Genomic DNA, 20,084 nt, shown 5'->3' with positions numbered 1-20,084 from the left:
TTTAAGATTTAAATTAACATTAATTGTTAATAAATCACTACAAGTGCTAGTATTTAATAAATATATAATGATTGACTGATTAAGTGATCATTGTTAGAATTAAATGAAATTGTTTTAAATATTGGGAGAAATTTATTTTAATGAAAATAATGAGTTTTTTAAAACATTTGTTAATAATACTTTTACTCGAGACAATTATTACATTTCTTGAATTAATACATTTAAATGATTTGATGCAGAAAGTGAGTTAAAGTAAGAAATAATTAGAAAGTACAGTACAAAGAGGGTATTTTTCTTTTCATTTTATTTTATACTTACAATAAGTGGACGAACGAGGTATTGAATGGAAGAAACAGGACAAAATACCTTCAATGAAGTCCCTCAGTTCCATTTGCACACCCAAGCCCGTTATTTTACGCGCGAATACGATGTAAGCGAATAAAAATCGTTTCCCTGGCAATCTTATTCCCTTCCCTTACATTTTCCCTATGAAAGATCTTTTCAGCTACACCAAATTATGCCTGCATTTCATCATAATTTCTTGTGAAGACTCCCTTGCTTTCTTCTTTTTCATCTTCATCTCATCTATCTTTATTTTGGTTTCTTCATTATCATAGATAAAAAATTATGCGAATGATTTATTTATCAAGACATTGTTCAGAATAATAACTGCAGAGAAACTCTTTTAAACTTTGTCATAAATATTTTTTTTTTTTTATAATTACTTTAAAAATTTCTTTTGTCGTACAATTATATAATATTATAATGTGATCTATCAGAACATTCTGATAGATAGACTAAGAAACGAACAATCATTCAAGTATTAATGTTTGTTAAGAACTCAGCTGAGAATAACACTTGATTTTATCTAATATTTTATTATTTAAAACATGATAAGTTGTTCTTATTATTATTATAGAAATATCGAATGTTATCTAAATGATTTAAAAAACCGGAATAGTTTATAGATAAAATGTATTACTTTAAGCAAATAATAAATTTAATTTCTGGTAATTTTCATGTAAATATAAATATATTTTAATTATCATCTTCACGTTTAGTTTATTTGTCCGGCATTTTCGATGTCGACCAAGCGCTTGTCCGTGGAGTTGTTTCTGGGTATCGAGGAGTTGTCCATCGATGTGTTGTTGAATCTTCCTGTGTAGTCGACCATGGATGTGTCGCTGTTGGTGACGGATGTCGAGGAGTAGTTGGTGGTGAAGTGACTGGTTTAACAGTGGTAGTTGGTTGGTGTTTATTTTCACAATTTTCCAGTAGCTGGAAAGTACAATATTATTATGAAATTAGTAAAAAATAAACTTATTTGAAATGCACTCAAAAATTTTTTATCTAACAGTAAATCTTTTTTCATTTTGTTGATAAGACTGATGACTCACTTTTTCTAAACGTTCTGAAAGATTTAATGTGTCTTCAGCGATCGCAAGTAGCTTTTCTATTACCCCTCTGTCATCTAATGGTTTTGCATTTATCTATGGAATAACAAAAATTGCAATTATTCATTTAATAAAAACTTCCAATTAATTTTTAGATAAGCTTAGTTACCTGTAGGGATCCACAAATCGCAAACATCACCACAAAAACTCGGAAATGCATCTCCAAATGCAACTGTTGCTTTGAATAAGAAGAAAATTCTTGAAAACTAATATTTAAACACTTATTGGTCGTCTATTTATTGCTGCGGACTCCTTTAATTGATATCGCACTGCAAATTTTTGAAGTAGAATATACAGAAGAAGGGATGGGTTTTTCCTGAGTCCACCTGAGTGGGAGTGACAAATGGCAGGGAAGTGTAGTTGGAGTGTGAGCTTCCTGGAAAGAATTCCCAAGTTTCTGTTACATCAAATGTTCAGCACAAAAAATTGAAATTCACAGTAAAATATTGAGCTTATCATTTCTCTAATGACTAAATAAAAAAAAACATCAAGAGACAAAAGCAATCCGTTGCAAAAATACAACTGCTATGCTTGAAAAAGATAAGTAAAACAATATCTCTGAGTCATGAAACAAAAGCCTAAGAACATTAATGTCAGCATGATATAGATGAATAATAGTGTAGAATAGTCACGATGTTACAGCTTATTTTCTTTGATTATTGTTTATTTCAACAATAAACGACTTCAATTTTAGTGAACTTTTTTTTTATCTTAACAATGTAACTGTTGAAAATATTTAGAATTTTTTAGGTCTAAATAGAAACGTTAACAAAAAATAACTGTCTTCTTAGAGAGACTTAATTAGAGTAATTAAAAATTAGGACGAATCCCAATTACAAAATTTAATTTGAAGAAAATAATACTTCTTTTATTGAAACATATTCTGAAGAATGAATGTAAAAAAAAATTTAATTTTTTTATTATAGAATATAAAAAATCATTAGGTACAAAGAGCTTTTAGCTTATTAAATAAATTCATTTGTTGAGAGGAAGTATTTTCAGTAAAAAAAATATTTTGTAAAATGTTGTGAAAAAATAATAGATTTCATGCTGCACTTGACACATCTGTAAAAATGTGAAAACAAATAAATGAAAAATAGAAGAAAGACTTTTCCTCTCCTTCCAAACAATCAAAAGTTGAAGTAAAACCTTTAAGAGTCGGAACCAGATGTCTCTGACATTCTCTTGTACAAATCCTTTAGCTTTTATGAATTTTACTTTTCTGTTCAAAGAGGTATGGAATATAGATCAGATTAAAACCTATGAAAAGCATAAATTTACAAATAAATTACATACATATACGTGTGTAAATAGTGCGCTCTACAATCTTCATTAAATCCGTGTGAATTTAGAATTGTTTACATTAGCTGGTAAATTGAAATTGCGCGCACAATTATCGAAAGTTTGATTACCAAATCAATTGTTAGGTGCACCAGACATCAGGTTTGAAAGGGTTGAAGAAGGAAAAATTAAACTGCGTTCGTTATTGGTTTGTATACTCGTCAGCAATGAATAAATCTGTATTCATTATTAGTTCATTATATATTTCAGTAGTATTACATTTGGTGTAAATAAATTACACCTTTTTTTTTAATATTAAATGTATTTTCCAATTTATACAATTATGCAATAAAAAAAAAAATGAACCATCCAATGTTTAATATGCCTTTCTAATTTTTAAATAAATCGATTAATGATCAAAAAGAAACCACTATCGACTTTCCTACAAGACTTATCATCCATTGGAAAGCTTGAAATGATTTTCCAATAGATTATCTAGATCTTTCCTGTTTTGTCGTCAGCTGGCATCAACGAGTGGCTCCTCTTAATACCAGAAAAGGTAGGTTTAAGAACAAGAGCTAAAAGGTGGAGGGATCCTTCACATTCCTCAGAGAGTGGGAGAACTCAGAGTTTCTACTACAACCAAATTGATCTCGCACAAATATTATATTGTCTGTCTGAAAATATTCCAAAATTTAACTATATTTTGCAAATTGTCGTGCAGATATTATTACTATTATTATTGTTTATCAATATTTGTTGGATGTTCATAACTGTCAAGAGTATCATCTATCAAAGAATGTCATTTATTCAATATGATATATTTCCACTGGTTTTTTTTTGTCTGCGTGTCTTGAGGTGAATTGCGAGGTCGATATACCTGGACCAACTGGTCGCAGACCTGTATATATAAAGAACAACGAGTTCGCATTCGTGTAGACTCGAAATCAAGTGAAGACAATCTGGCAACAGTGGTGGATCCATTCAGAAATTTTTCTTCAATTGTATATAACACTAAGTGTAGTGGTTTTGACTTCAAAATTATTGCATAAACTTGCTGGATATTGGAAATATTTTTTTACAATTTTATGAATAGAAATGGATACCTTTTAAGAATTCAATGGAGATTGAATATCAGTGGGAAAGATTTTAAAAGTAAACCCACACTTGTTTTGAGTGGGAAAAAATGTAAAAAGGCGGGATTTTATCCTCGTGGTGTTGAGATAAATACTTTCAAGCAATATAAATAATCAAGTTGTTATAAATAATATTGATTAGTTGATGATTATTAAAATAGTGAGAAGAAAAAGATTTAACCAAGTTCAAAGTGTTGATGAATGTATTGGTACAGTGTAAAGAACCTTGAAAAATAATATGATCATGATGCTGTGGAATAAAGAGTTTTATTAGAAGTGTATTGTAGGAAAGGAAAAACGTGGTATGAATGCCATTAGAAACACAAATTTGACATTGATTTATTTTAAGCAGCAAATATTTAATTATAGATGCATAAAAGGCTTATTAGAGATCAAAATAAGGTCATTCTTTATTTTTTACTTAGAACATAAAATTTTAATAATCAAAATTGAAAAGATTCTTAATTTTACTCTAATTCTATTTCTAATTGGCATAAATAATTGGTCGCAAATATTCAATTAATATTAATTTATCATTTGGAAAAATATTTCTTAAATTAGTTGATGAAGATAAAAAAATGCTGGTATAAACAATCTTTCATTAGAGATATTTAATAAAGTATTGTCATCTAAGTAAAGTCTAGTTTTTGCTTGATGATAAAATAAGCATCCTTTTTTATCGAGATAATTATTTTTCTCTCTCGGTTAATTTTCAATAGAATAAAATACTGCAAAAATGAATAATTAAATTTCAATGAAGCATTTAATTTGATCTTCAGACCTTGGATAATTCGCGAACAATAAAAACCACAAGTGATAAAAAATGGATGAAACCACATGGTACAATTCCAGGGTCCAACTCGTTTTATTTCTCACGTCTGATCAAGTGCATGGCCAAAAAAAACATTGACGTTGCAATTAGCGACAATTGTATTTTAATAAGTTTATTTTCAATATTTTCTCATGCTTTTAATCCAATAATATTTAAAACCTATTTGTTTTAAATAAGTACTTTGACAAACTATTGTTTGTAAAATCCACTAGATGAATCGATAAATAAAGAGATTTAATCAGACTTTAATATCGCAGAAACGAACAAAAATGGGTACGAGAACTGTGGGACTTGGAGTGAACTCAGGAAGTACTGGAGTGCAAGGTGAAGCTGGTCTTGCAGGTGTTCAACGACTTCTTGAAGATCTAGCTCGACTCTCAGAGGACAAGGAGTCCGCAGACATTGTTTTCCTCTTGGGAAGAGATGAAACTCCAGTCTATGGTCATCGAATTATTCTACAAACAAGGTAACATTTGATAAATATTTTTTTCTTTCTTGCTTTTCATTCTTAGAATCTTTTATTAATCCTTATCTTTTTACTCGTGGGACTGTGGGGAACGAAATTTTTTTATACGGGGTGTGAAACTTCGATAGATTATGAAAGTCTTAAAATATAAACAGCCTGTTATATTCATATTATCTAGTTTTGAAAGGACTGATGAACTAGTTCAAATAAATAGTTACGCCCCGACCAGCAATTTAGGTCTGGCCCTATATTGTAAAGTCCTTGACATGGTCAATTTAATTGAGACCCCAAGCCTGATATGGCTCTCATAAGAGAGTAAATTCAGGCCCGGACATAGGATCAGGGTCATTTAGTAATTATTCATGTAATCGATAGTTTTATGGTCGTAATAGGGTAGCTGGAGGATAGCAAAGAGATAGTAATAACACTTATGAGGGAATAAACTCAGGCCCGGAAAAGAAAATAAGATCATATCAGGGCCATTGAATAATTATTTATTTAATGAGCAGTTCTATGGTAATAATGAAGCAATAATGAAGGGTAGTAACATAACGGTATGATGTCCAAAGACTTGATCAGGCCCTCAAATAGCCATATTTCATGAATATAGTGACAATGTAGTGAAATAGAGCTTTTGGAGCTTTAATTCTATTTAACGGAAGTAATATCAGCAGGATCAGTTTATTATCTTTTACCTGAATATTATTGAAGAATTGATTACGTAAATCATGAAAGGCTTGACACACATTTGAAGAGTTGAATTTAAAAATTTTTCTGTAGAAATAAATGTCAAAGCCATTATTACAAACACTTCGCTTACAAAGAATGGAGGAAAATTACTCTGCAACAGGGTAAAATTTACATTCTCTGTGCATTGAACAAAAATTATTTTAAATTTAAAAAAACTTAGGTAGAATTTTTAGAACAATCATCGATTAAAAATATTAATAGTAATTATTTTCATAAAAAAGTTCTCTAATGAATTTACTAAAAATACTATCAACAATAAAATATTATTATCGGCATTGTTATTATTATTATCATTTCTAAAGTAAAATATCTATTCTCCCAAGAGAAAAAAAAAATATTTATATCTCAGTTTTCTTTGATTCAATTGTTTTTTTAGGATGCTTTTTTCCATAAAATTTTTTTCCGACCTATACTCAATCAAAACAAGAATCTTTGTTATGATGTCTCTTTATTTTGTAGTCAGCACTATAGTGAATTCCGTTATTGTGCTTTGAACGCGGATGGCTTTTACATTTAGATGTCATACACACTCTAACGTCAATTCCCAACAGCTTCTTCTTGTTCTCTCGTCGTATCGAGTAGTTGACAAAACAGACAAAAGGAAAACTTGGCATGAGAATCTGTCTCTATGTCACTACGTGTAATATATAGACATGGAATCGGAGTAATATTGGGTTGAAGAGAAAATTCGTGCGATTGACTTCGCAATTAACGAAGGATTCCTCTCTGTGTCATCCCCAAATTCATGTCGATTCTGTATTACAGCTTGAAATGGGGTGAGAGCTAAATTGCACGACTAATTATAATCCCTTGAATTAATTCTCATTCACAATCAACTCGAGTTTAATATTCATCTTAGAATAAAGTTTATCGAAGGGAATATAAAGACTTATTACCAACGTAATACTAAAGGGTTGGAATTTTTATGAAGAATTCACTGTTACTTACAATGATCGCCGTTATTATAATTGACTTTATTAACTTTCTGTCATTATTTTAAAAGTGCTTGCGAAAGGGAAAAATTCTTTAATTTATTTTACTTGTAAAATTATTTTAAAAAGTAAGCATTTTTTTTTACATAAAGTAATAACTAGAGTTGATGATCCTTTTCAATAATAATAATATCAATTAAATTCTCATGAATGAATATAGGTTAACATCCATATAGTCTAGATGTGCTTAAAATAAAACTTTACAAAATATTGAAACTTTCATGTATGTTCAGTACTTGACTCAAGTATACTTGTGGTGACACAAAATTTATTATACCCTTAATTACCATATTTTCTATCTAGAAATATTATTTTTACTTTTCATAATATCCTTTTTGATTATATTTCTTTACAAGACTTGTATTTTATAAATACATACTTGATAAAAAAACTAAAACTCTTTTATATTGATGAATTTTTAAAAATATTTTTCATTTTATCTTTAATCATTTTTTAGGCTATTTTAACAATGAAATTAAAAAAAAAGCCTTGAAATGTGTCAAAATATGGTTAGACTATTTTTAATATTTACCTCCAATTTTTTAAGTAGTATAAACTGAGTTTGGTCGTACAGGTCACGTTTACAATTTTTTGTTGCTCAAATATTTTATTTTTAATTTTTATTCAAATAAAAATTGATATAAAAGTCGTTGAGAAATATTTATTCATTATGTTTAGAATACATTTTTATTTTAGTGAGTGTTAAAAATAAATAATATTAAATAAATTATTATTCATACTCCCCTTGTTCCTGCAGAAAATAAACTTGATTATTTATATAATTATTTTCTCCATCAAATTAACCAATTAAGTCAATCGATCCGTCTCAATCAAAACGATTAACTGAAACGGAAACTAATTCAGTAATGGAAGAGGTGTCGAGACGGCCAAAAGTAGCGATCAATCCATCCGGGAATTATTGCCCCGACAATTGGGACTGCCAGAGAAGAAATGAGAAAAAAGGGGCAAGAAAACAAAGAAAGAGAAAGGGAAAAAAATTTTACGAGTGAAATCGCAGCCTCAGGCACCTTAGAAACGTGCAACGGAAAGCTCCGCGGTTTTTCGCACAGTAGATCGGCTCCAATGTGTCTGTAGGGGTTATAATCGCGTGCTTGGTCGTTAGTAGCAATACCCTGAGGCAACATTGAACCCTTGCCACTAAGCCGACCACCTTTTCCGCGACAAACCCACGCCCTTATCTACCCTATTCGGTCTATGCAATTTTGTCTCTTCTCTTTATTCTTTTTCTCTTCCCTCGCTTCGCTTCATTGCTGTGTATATCATCCATTCTCTTTTCTCACCCTGTGAGTTTCGGTTGTCTTTCAATTCAATTTTACGTTTGAGTTTCCTTGATTTTCAAAAAGACTTTTATTTTATTTGAAAGTATAACGAAGGATGAAATTTGATAAATAATCCGAGGTATTTTTTTTCCAAGAGTTGGAATTTCAGAGTGAAGTATTTTAATTATTTTAAGGAAGTTCGAATGAATTAGCGGTTTAATTGGAAAACTAATAGATTTTAAATGAAATTTTTATAGAATGTTTATTATTACATCAACTGAAATCAGTGTGATTATTTAAAAAAATTTTCTTCTGTGCTGTTTTTTAATTATTAACGATCGAATTTAATCTTTATACACATGTTTTCATGTAGATTATCTGATGTTTTATCAAAACTATGAAATCTTTGAGAATGGTATCGTAGCTTTCTATCACGTAAGCCTGTCATACAAACGCACGTATACGAGAATTCATTTTAATTATAAATAATTTCAAAAAAAAGATTTAAAAAATTTATTCAATAATATTTTTAAATTAATAGTTGATGACAAAATATGAAAATAAAAAGACTTCGAATTATTCCATTAAAAATCATTCACAAATGTTTTTCTATAAAAAATAGCGTCTTCTATTGTTTTTAAATATTTAAAACAACTTGAATGATGAGAACAAAATTATAATAAATTTATTTATGTCCTCATAACGTTTATTTCAATGAAATAATCTAACAGAAATATCTATTACATAAAAGATTTTTCCTCCATTCAAACACTGCGTCTTTTTGTCTAAAATTCTCACACATTATTTCCTTTTTTGCAATCTACAGTTTCCCTTTTTCTTCTCCAAGCCTTCCTTTTATTTCTCTGTTTTTTCGTACAAAGTTTTTTTTTTCTCTTATTCATTTGACACCGCGGAATTTCTACTCGGAAATAATTCTAACCCTCTCTCATCTCGAACTACCCTGCTGCACTTCCGGTTTCATTTTTCTCATTGGTGCGGCCGGCGTCATTAAAATTGACCTACAATCGTTATCGAAAGACGGTGATTGTCGCATAGGAGAAAACTACCGTAATAAAAAAAAAGAAAAAAAAAACCGTAAAAGGACGAGTGAGGTGAGTTTTTTCTCTCTTCGACACCGTCTGCACTTCCCTGATGGTGCAATGCTTGTGGTAGTGGTGCACTCGAGACTGCAAGGGTTGAAATATCCTTTTGTCTTACCATCGATCCACCTACGTGACACTGAAATCAAAACCTCATACTAAAAAAGTTTCCGCTTGCAGTTACATTTAATATCTCTTGATTTATTAGTTGGGTGTTTTCGATGTAACAAACACAAGCTAATAAACTTTGAACAGTTACTCGAGAGCTCATAAATTCATTTTACATAGATGTTCTATGCGTTATTCGTGGAGTTTTTGATTTATGATGAACTGAGAAAAAGTTTTGCTTTGATAAAAAATGTCATGGGTGAATAAGTAGAGGAAAAATTGAGAGACGTACAAATTATTGGCTGTTAAACATGTGGAAATAAATTCATCATCATCATGATAAAGAAATCCAAATAGTTTACAATTAATAATCAAATAAATACTCCACATTGATCGAGTGTGGATGAAGGTTTTTTGGATTGATTATCAGTTGAGAGATCATGCTTAGTCAGGAAACTAGAATATTCGATTCAGCAAAAAACCAGTTCTAGAAATGCTGGGTGATTTTTCAAATTGATTGGATAAATCTGATGTGCTTGGAATCCAAAGTTTTTTGGAAAATATAAATTAACAGAATATTTTACAATTTTATATTTATCAAAGATAAAGTAAACTGGAAATTTTTCAGATTATTTTTTTTATTTATTACAACATTTTTTTTTCTACAACAAAAATAATTCTCGAGTTTGGGAAAAATTATTTCTATCAACATTCATGGACTTGAATAAAATTTTCTAGAAAACTAAGTAAAAAGCATTTCAATACTGACATTTTTCTTTAATACATGTTTTATTAAAAAAAAATTTTTTTTCAATTATTTAACTGGTTTATCTTTGAAAAGCTTTCGAAACCAACTTGTGTTTGACTGTGGTCTTTCATAAATCTTGAAAAAATATTTTCACAATAATCACATGAATACGAGAATATTTAAGCATACATTTTTAATCACATGGTAAAATTTAATTTCGAGTCATTTTATAAATCTCCAATATTGTGTTAGTAAATAATTTTTTCTCTACTTCTTTTAAATAAACTCAACCGTTCTCAACTACAGAAGAAAAAAATAATAATTAAACTTTATTTTACATTTTAACAAAAATCTTATAAAAGTAGCAAAAAGCATCAAAGGAAGAGTATTTCATTTGCCAACGAAGAGGTTTGTCATCATCAAGAGACCGAATCACAGATATTTTTCAAACGTTCATAACATTTATTTTATTCCTCTATTAAAAAAAAAAGAAAAATCCTTCAAAGTTGGAAAATATGAGAAAAATAAGGAAATGACGGTTATATTGCGTAGGTATTTGTTTATACTTCTCGTAGCATCAAAGTGTACCCTCTGTTCTCATTTACTTTTTACGCAGCTTCGTGGCCTTTGACACATTTCTTTTGATTTGATACTCCCTTTGCATATTGCTTGCTTTTCTACGTTCAATAGCTTCCCTACATGCCTTTTCTTCCTTTGACTTTTTTCCTTTTCACGAAATCCAGAAATCCTACAATTTTTCTCAGCCAGGCTTTCATAGTATCCTAAAGGACTTTTTAATGAAAAACATAAAGACTTTTTTTATAAATTTTTCTTTAAAATTGTGGTAATAAAACCAACACCGTATTGCCAAACAACGTACTTATGTTAAACATAATAATCGAGTCATTTATTTTATGGCTTTTTTTCAAATTGTTTGCTATAATTGTTCTCATTAATTTTCTTCATTTATTTAATTGCATCAGTTTTCATTGACTGAATCGTTTATTAAATTCACTTGAAAATTATTAAAAAAGAACAGCATAAAGCTTTCATAAATTTTTTTAATTATTAAGAAAACTTGCTTTTTACAGTAATTTTCATCCAGTAAATTAAAAGAAAATAATCGAAAATTATTAGTAAAATAAAATTGTTCACAAAATAAAGTTTTGATGTAATAATAATTGAGTTTTGTTTCTCCGCCAACATCATTAAATATTTTAAATTAAAATTTTACTATACAATATTATTTAATTTATCTAATTCAATTTTATTGAACAAATGGAAGCTTAATTAATTAAAAGCTTATAAAATAATGATTAACTTCAAAGTAATTGATTTGATCTTAAGAAAAATAATATACCTAATCTAAAAATTGTTTGGAAAAAGAAAGAAAAATCAAAGTGTAGATTAAACAATCTTAATTACATTTCTCTCATAATCCGTTCATTTTCCATCATTACTCCGTGAGAAGAATTAAAAATACCCGCGAAACTTCTAACTATAGCCGCAAAACTTTACTGACGAAGTCAATTAAGTTCTTTTGTTATGTGAAGACTAGAGCAGCAGCCACATAAGAGGTCGGCGATGGAGTAGGTACACCATCATCATAACATAGTCATCGGTCCTATCTTCATCCCTTTCTTACTCGAGTGTTCATTATACCAACACTACACATTTACTCTCGTCAAAATCCATCTAACATTTTTTCCACCTTTTTTCCATCACTTTAAAATTCTTTTTTTTTTCTTTTTCTCGGCTTTCTTTGTGACTTTTACACTTGATTACAGATGTAAAAATTTCACTGCTCCAAAAAGAATCGGCACTTCAAGCAGCCCAACTCCTATACGAATGCCTCATGCTCATCCAGAAACATTCCGACAATTCATGCATTACGTTTATACTGGAAAGGTAAATAAAACATAAAATATAAAATGAATATGCTGCATGGTTTTTTGTTTGATGTTAGACGAAAGTAAAAATTCTTTGAAAGATTTTTTGATTGAATTAAAGAAGTTTTACTTTTGTAACTTTTATCTAGATTATGCTCCAAGACAGTGGGATTTTTGAGATGCTTGGTTTGGCTCAAGAGCTAGGGGTTGAAGAATTGTGGAGAAGTTGCGAGGAGCATGTATCAGCAACACTGAGTCCTGGAAATGCTTGTGCACTTTTAACAGCAGCTCTCGATGCTCAAGAAAGAGTTCTTGGTAAGAAAAAAAATTTTTTTTTTTTCATTTCTATTGTTACAAGGTTTAAAGTAAAGTTGTTTGGTTTTGAAGATTTTTTTAACTCAAGTATTTTTGATGGAAGTAAAAAATTTAATGACTTCAAATATTAAACAGAGTGTTTCAAAGAAATAAAATAAAAAGATATTTTATTACTCACAACATAATAAATTAAATAGAAAAATATTCTCACTTGTGATGGCTGAAATTATTGAACATGGTTGGTATGAAAGAATTTATGTCATTATCTAGAAAGAACTATTGTTAAAAATTTATAAACGCTAGAGCACACTTTTGTTTCTGATCACGAAAAGTATCATTTATAATTAATAATACTGATGTTAGTATATTATCTCTGTACTATTAAAAAATTCATTTAATTCTGTTATGAAAGATTTTTCTTAATATACTGATTATAAAATTCATTTATGAAAGTAATAGTTGATACTGATGTTGAAGTCAATTTAATCTTATAATACTGAAAGAACTCGCAAGCTCGTCTTGTTGAATTATTTATTGAATCCTTGTGTTTCGATATCGGCTCAAAGAGTCACAGCTCAAAGCTCCTATATTGCATATTTTAAATCACCAGCGAATTATCGATTGAACCTCGTAAAAGCCCTCTTTTCTCTCAGCTAAAAATAAAAAATTGCAATGAAATTGGTCCGACAGTAAATACCATTAGTTACCTACCATAAATGTACATGTCTGATAGTATGATTTAAATGAAAGATACAATTTATACAGTAGCTAAATGTTATATTATCTGTAATCGATGTAATGTACATGTGAATTATACTCTCTTTCATGCCGGAAGTCAAAAGTAAAAGTTGAGAGAGGGTAATCTCTCGCGTATGACCCGTAAAAATGTGACATTCCCAGGCTGTCATCAATCTTCATTATTTTAATTTAGATTTACTTCATACCATGACCGGAATATGGATGCTAGGGGTCTATGAATTACCATGGGGGAGATTTTATCTAACATGCCTTGCAATTTTTGCAAATACTTCGTTTAAAAATTGCCATTTTTATTCTTCTTAGTCGTTTATTATTTAGTACAATTACAAACTGCTTGATTTTAAAATTATAAATGATTTTAATCAATTTTGATAGATATTATTTATTTTCACCGTTTAAATTGTAAATTAAATTATTGTTTGATATATATCAAAATTAATTGATCATAAACATGAGTCTATCATGAGTTTTGTTCAATATTTATATGCTTTAATAAATTATAATTAATTTATTTTAATAATTAATCATTATCTGTTGTTTGTATTGAGGATTTTTATTGTAAAACTCTATTGGTTCTCGAAAAAATAAGTATTTATTTATTTTTGTTAGATAATTCATTTTTCTCAGCGCTATAATTATTGTTAAATTTATTTTAAAAAATTAATAAAGAAAAAAACATTCAAAATATAATTTATAAATTCGCGCTATAGAGAATAGTTTCCCGCTTGACCACTGCAGCGCTTTGTTCGCGTCAGTCACGACCGTCACGACACCACATCCCGCCATTTTGTCACTTTCTCGTTGGCGTCACCGGCATTAGCACGTGCCACCGTTATAGAATATTTTTTAAACAAAAATAAGTGAAAATGTCGTACAAAGGGCCACAAAAAGTACAAAAAGTGATGGTACAACCCATCAATTTGATCTTCAGATATTTACAAAATAGATCAAGAGTACAAGTGTGGCTATACGAGAATATCAATCTTCGCATCGAGGGACACATAGTCGGCTTCGATGAATACATGAATTTGGTGCTCGATGACGCTGAGGAATACTATGTGAAAACAAAAGTGAGAAAGCAACTTGGACGCATAATGCTGAAAGGAGACAATATTACATTGATACAAAACACAAATCCTGGTTCAAACTAGTGAAAAGTTGCATTATAAATAAAATAAAGACTTTAATAAATGAAGAAAGTTGAACACCTGTCTTCATCAATGACCATTACCAACTTTCAAATAAACAAATGTAATTTAATTTTTCAAACATTGCTGAATTGTTAAAATAAGTAAATTTTCATTATTTTTCATTTACTATTTATGCTCAATGGTATTGACAATGAAGAACTTTGTACAAATGATGAATAGTATAAATAATGGTAATTATCATTTATAATTAAATACATAAAGCAATAAGAAAATCATTGAAAATTTATTTATTTCGTTTTTCCCATATTTTAATTATTATATAATATTAGCAACAAACACTGTTTACAGTATTTTAAATTAAAAATCACAATTGTTGTTTTGTAGATTATACTTAATATTCGTTAAGTAATCTTCTACTGATTCAGATTATTTTATGTCTTTATTGATATTATATTGAGTTATTAAACTCATCTTTTTAAAAAATATACATACAATATTTATTTATGCGATTATCTAATACTTTTTCTCATTACAGGTGGGAAAGGAGCTTGTTCATCATTCATCGAACGTTGTTTTGCATTTATAAGTGACAACGCAATGGATACAGTCAAAACAACTGCATTTTGCAATTTACCAAAAGATGCTCTAGTGAAGTTGATATCTTCTGACTATCTAGGTCTTGAGGAAGAAGACGTATGGCGAGCTGTTCTAAATTGGGCTAAATATCAAGTAAAAAAATATACATATTTGAAACATTTGTTATTCAAGTAAATTATCATTGTTAAACTGTCTAGTAATCGTTCCTTTTGTTGAATAATAGGCTGGTGTTACTCAACCAACTCAACATTGGACAGAGGAAGAAAGAGTAAGAGTTTGTCAACATCTTGCTGGTGTTATTAATCACGTACGTCTTTTATTAATTGACAGTCATGTTTTTGCTGAAGAAGTTGAACCTACTGGTGCAGTTCCTATTGAATTATCATTGGAGAGGTAATTAATATTCTTTATAACATAATTTTTAATTTATTTAATTATTAAGTCTTATGATACGAATTCTTTTTTCTTTGAATTTTTATATCAGTGTATTGACAAAATTCGATACAACTGAAATAAATCGTCAAAATGTATTCGTAATGATTTATTCATGTTTTAGATACCGTTACGCTGCAGTACCAAATAAATATTCTGAAATTTGTGCAGACAAGCGTTTGCAACCACGAATTGGCCCTCTGTTATTTCCAGGCTCTCAGATTCTCTCTCGAGATAAAATGGGCTATCAGAGATTGCTAAATCAATGGTATGGTTGTCCAAAACAAAACTGGCGTTTGATTTATCGTGCGTCAAGTAATGGATACTCTGCTGCAGCTTTCCATCGTCATTGTGATGGAATCGCACCCACTTACACTATAGCATTGGTTTGTATAATGATTATTACTAAAATCTAATTACTATTTACTTGAAAATAACGGTAATTAATCAATTCAATTAATATTTAACTATTACTCGGTAATTAATCATAAATTTTTTATGGTTTTAGTTTATCATTTATTGGTTATTATATACTGTTAATTATTTATGTCAAATAATTTACGCTAATAATTGTTGATTATTGTTAATAAAACTTTCGTTTAAACTATTTGCCTGCAGGGCACACGTGGTGAGATATGTGGAGGTTTTAGTGATGTTGCTTGGGATAAAACAAGTGCCAAGGGCCTCTATATATCTTCTGAGAAAGCTTTTCTCTTTACTCTCACAAACAATCAAGACGTTCCACCAACGAAATATGATCTCATCAAGAAACCTTTTGCTATTTGCTATCATCCAGAGTAAGGAAAAAATTTTTATCTTAGATTTCATTTCACATGTTCTTTGATTTAATAAAGACTATAAAAATTTTTCTGTTAGAACATAGTCGATGGTTGAAAAAATTTCTTCTACCAAGTTTTCATTTCTTTTTTTAGAATATAATTGAATCAAAAGCTTTTATCATCAAAAAACTGTCATAGAATATTGAAATGCATTTAAAATCAGTCATCTATTAGTTATCATTTTAATTGTAGTAAAACATTTTGAACAAAATGATTGTAATTATTTTTTAATAGAACAATTGAAATAAGTGAAGCATTTCTTATCATCATTAAACTAATTTTAAGAAATAGTAGACTAAAAACTTTCTTTAAAAGCTTTATTATGAAATAATACTTAACTTATCAACTTTAATTACTCTAAAATGTCACTTGTCTATTAACCTGTCATTCAAAATATTTTCTGATGAATTTTTCAATTAGTTATGACTAATTAATTTAAAATTTTTCAGTATTGGCCCAATATTTGGAGCAGGAGCTGATCTATTTATTTCCAACAACTGTAATGTCAATATGGATAGTTACAGTAATCTTCCTCATAGTTATGATGGTGAAAATGCCTCTTGCACTATTTTAATGGGAGACTATCACTTTACTGTCCTTGATTATGAAGTTTTTACACTAAATGGTCCTATCTCCAAGGCAGATAGGCATTAATATCAATTATTATTGCTTCATGGAAAAAAGACAGCAACAAGTATGAGAATAATCAAATTATTATCGATGATTAACAATTATCCTGTGGACTGTAAATATCAAGAACAAGTTCGAGATTCTTCTTTTGTAAGCGTAAGTCACCTTCATATTCCCTTCCTTATTTTTTTACAATTCTGCTCCTATCCCTATATTTTCAAAAATCAATCGAAACATCAATAACTTAAGTGTTTAAAATAATACTAGGAGATTGTAAATGAAAAAAATATGTTTTTAATAAATAAATCATTGATTAAATTAAAAAAAAAAACAATTTTTTTCATGAATGGGATGAGCATACGTGGAACAATAAAATTTTAAGATAGTTAAAAAAATTTCATTTAAAGTCTTTTGTAATTAGTAATAGCATATTTAATTTTGAATTTAGTTCTGACGTAATTACATGTCATTTAATTTAATTAAAAATTTTGTTGAAATATTTTGAAGTTAATTACACACATCGTTAAATCGTTATTATTGGGTCTAGGCTTTAAAAAGATCAAACTAAATTAAGATAATTATGTTTTCATGAAATAAATGAAAAAAAAAGTAAAAAATAATCGGACATGTTTTAATGAATATCAAACATAAATAAAAAAACGTGTTTTTTCAGTAAAACATAATTCAAATGATGTGCCAGTATGGCCTTAATAAAAAAAAGTTTATTTTTAAACTATTAAAAAATTTTGTTGTTCCATTTAAATGCATGAACATGAGTGAAATGTCATGATTTAATCATATAGGTATATAAGACCCATTAAAATTGTTATAGTAAAGATTTAAAAGTATCCATCTCATGTTAGATGTTTAAACTCAGCAAGAGTGCGACGCCTCGAAGGCCAACGCATTTAAAATTCAACGCACCAAATAAATAAATTTCTTAAGGAATGAGATGATGTCAGGAGCGACGACGGGGAAAGGGAAAATAAAAAGACTCGAGGGGAAAGGGAGAGGAGTTAAATGGATAAGCAAAGAGGTAGAATAATTTTATTTTATTTAACTCCAAGTTGGTCAGCTATTCCAACGTAATTTCGTTTCGATGTGATGTTGAATGAGTATATATGTATATGTTTACGGATATGTAATGGTACATTCAGGCCCCCTGGACCGATCTGCAACGCCTTTAGGGCCTATAAATCGGTTTAATTGATAACTAATAGTCGCGGTTGGAGTCGAAACGTGTCCTGAGAATGCGGCCCACTTGTAACTGAGGTCACATAAATTTTGAGGATGGTATGTACAATGTTGTAAGCTATGTAAGCTACCAGCGTAGGTCTCTCAAAAGGTTAAATGGCTCAACATTTTGTATTTCATGATAAAAATAAGGGAAAAGATTTAAACGATTTTTGACGATTAAGCGTGAAAAAAAACTTGGAATCATTTACTCTTTCGAGATGAGACAGAAAAGTAAACTCTTCAAAGTATCATCATGATAATCTGATCAAGTTTTCTGTATTCTACAGAGTTATTGGAATTTTTCATTCCTATTTATTTTCTCACTTCATATGAAGTTAAATAGTGTTTCAATAGCACTATACTTTCTCTAACACTTCAGAATTTAAAACATTTTCTGATCTCTGTAATTGATTCGAAGCATTTAAATACATATGAAAATGAGATTGCTCTTCACTGAGGTAATAATTCTTGGTTTTTATTATTACTTTACTTCATCGCTCTTCGCAACAATAATTAGCGAAACCAGTTTAAAAAATTTTAACAAGCAAAAAAATGTTAAATATCGAACTCCCACGTTCTGAAGTTGAAGAATTAAGTAAGAAAATCGTGAAAACGTAGCAAGAGTTTAGTGAAGGTTCGATAATTTAGCTGAGGGTTATAATAAGTAGCATGGCACACGCGAAGGATAAATAGGGATCCCGTAATGTGAGGATGTGAAGTCACTCACGATATACTTACATATTATGTATATAGAGAACGGTGATTATTCGGTAGTGATGTTTGTACGATGGTGTTCTTGGTGCAAGGGAGTTCACTTAGTAGGTAGAGCAAAGGGTAGAGGCCGAACGGTGAAGTAAAACTAAGCATCAAGAGCTAAGAAGTCAGCCAAGATGAGGCTAAGAACTGAAAGGGTGCGGGGATAAATTGTGTGGTTTAATAATGCAAGGTGAACCGTAACTCAAAGCCGTGGTAACCCTGTGAACCTTGGTCACATAAAGCATGGATTTATATGCAGAGAATACACAACAGTGCTTTGAAACTCTTAATAACGAGAAAAAAATATAGTGAATCATTGAGACAAGAGAAAAATTATTCTGTTTAACTTTATTTGATATGATAAATCAATTGGTAATTTTTTTAGGACTTCTAGATATTAACGTTGAGTAATAAAAATTTATTTTCCATTTCGTAAATATCATTTAGATCTTTCAAGTATGATAACTAAAAATAAAAATTCATTTCTCGTTTTATACCTATGTATTATTTATACAAAATTTATTTACTCATTACTTTAAAACTTGTATACGAGTTTTATATAATAACCTGTCTGTAAAATAATCAAATATGACATTCGTTTGATGCTTATATTATTAAGTTAATTAAAATTAATGTTAATATTTGAAATTAATTAAAAAATCAGATTAACAAGTGAATTTACACTGAGACAAGGATTTCTTGTAGTTGATAAATTAATTTAACGACGTTGATTGATACAAAGTTCTTGAGTATTTTTATTATTAGAATAATTATGAATAGTTATCAAATCCTTATTAAAATAATTTTATTTGCCTTATAAATCAGAATGTAATTCTATCTAACAAATCATTAAAATTGACGTTTAACATATGGAATAATCGTATTCCTATACAACCAAAGTATTTCTACGTCATAAAACTGAGAAATATAATTTGTTTATTTTTTTTTAATTGACATAATAGTAATTTTGTGCGAATAGAAACTCATGAAATTATTTATATCCTATTAATAAATCGAACAGATGGTAATAGAATGTAAATAAGAGCGAGAAAATTTTTTATGAACACTTATAAATTAAAAGTTATTTATTTTATTAAAAAAAATTTCTATTTTTAATAGCTAATAATATCGAAAATAAATTTACTAGATTTTTCAATCATTATTAATTGATGTTTAATTTGAAATTATTCAAATATATGATAAAATTAAAAATTAAAATTAATTAAATTCTTTCAAACATTTAATTAGCACCAGAAATTTCAACTGAAAATTGATTTATTTCTTGTAATTATATTTATTCCATTATGAAATCTTTCTCTCAGTGTAATAGAAA

General features: G+C 28.9%; 3 protein-coding genes across 6 annotated transcripts in view; 2 read left to right on the top strand and 1 right to left on the bottom strand.

The window, feature by feature from the left end:
• Positions 1–17,026, top strand: part of LOC118065906 (uncharacterized) — a 122,545-nt gene extending 105,519 nt beyond the window's left edge. The window contains exons 1-9 of one of the 3 annotated variants that reach the window (XM_035081514.1): positions 3,465–4,273; positions 4,961–5,169; positions 11,935–12,055; positions 12,186–12,351; positions 14,797–14,990; positions 15,082–15,251; positions 15,415–15,676; positions 15,909–16,087; positions 16,579–17,026. In XM_035081514.1, the coding sequence (XP_034937405.1) occupies positions 4,241–4,273; positions 4,961–5,169; positions 11,935–12,055; positions 12,186–12,351; positions 14,797–14,990; positions 15,082–15,251; positions 15,415–15,676; positions 15,909–16,087; positions 16,579–16,783 (1,539 nt within the window). In that variant the 5' untranslated portion in view covers positions 3,465–4,240 and the 3' untranslated portion in view covers positions 16,784–17,026. Of the gene's footprint in view, positions 1–3,464; positions 4,274–4,960; positions 5,170–11,934; positions 12,056–12,185; positions 12,352–14,796; positions 14,991–15,081; positions 15,252–15,414; positions 15,677–15,908; positions 16,088–16,578 lie in introns of those variants that run through there. The other 2 variants (XM_035081516.1, XM_035081515.1) reach the window with 2 other exon arrangements.
• Positions 859–1,722, bottom strand: LOC118065912 (proteoglycan 4-like). The gene is made up of 3 exons (XM_035081527.1): positions 1,564–1,722; positions 1,398–1,490; positions 859–1,278 (listed from the first exon to the last, which is right to left on the bottom strand). Exons 1-3 carry the CDS (start codon positions 1,612–1,614, stop codon positions 1,063–1,065), a joined length of 360 nt encoding a protein of 119 aa, XP_034937418.1. The 5' UTR covers positions 1,615–1,722; the 3' UTR covers positions 859–1,062.
• SmE (Small ribonucleoprotein particle protein SmE) lies at positions 13,917–14,939 on the top strand. 2 transcript variants are annotated; one of them, XM_035081528.1, is made up of 2 exons: positions 13,917–14,491; positions 14,797–14,939. In XM_035081528.1, the coding sequence occupies exon 1, from the start codon at positions 13,977–13,979 to the stop codon at positions 14,259–14,261; it is 285 nt and encodes a 94-aa protein (XP_034937419.1). In that variant the 5' UTR covers positions 13,917–13,976; the 3' UTR covers positions 14,262–14,491; positions 14,797–14,939. The 2 variants fall into 2 exon arrangements, with proteins under 2 accessions (XP_034937419.1, XP_034937421.1); XM_035081530.1 differs by having other exon boundaries at positions 13,917–14,361; positions 14,797–14,934.
• Positions 17,027–20,084: the final 3,058 nt, after the last annotated feature.

This window comes from Chelonus insularis, unplaced genomic scaffold (assembly GCF_013357705.1).
Source record: "Chelonus insularis isolate UGA/USDA-ARS -01 unplaced genomic scaffold, ASM1335770v1 contig_324_pilon, whole genome shotgun sequence".
NCBI classification, from domain to species: Eukaryota; Metazoa; Arthropoda; class Insecta; order Hymenoptera; family Braconidae; genus Chelonus; species Chelonus insularis.
This window is presented reverse-complemented; position numbering and strand designations above follow the sequence as displayed.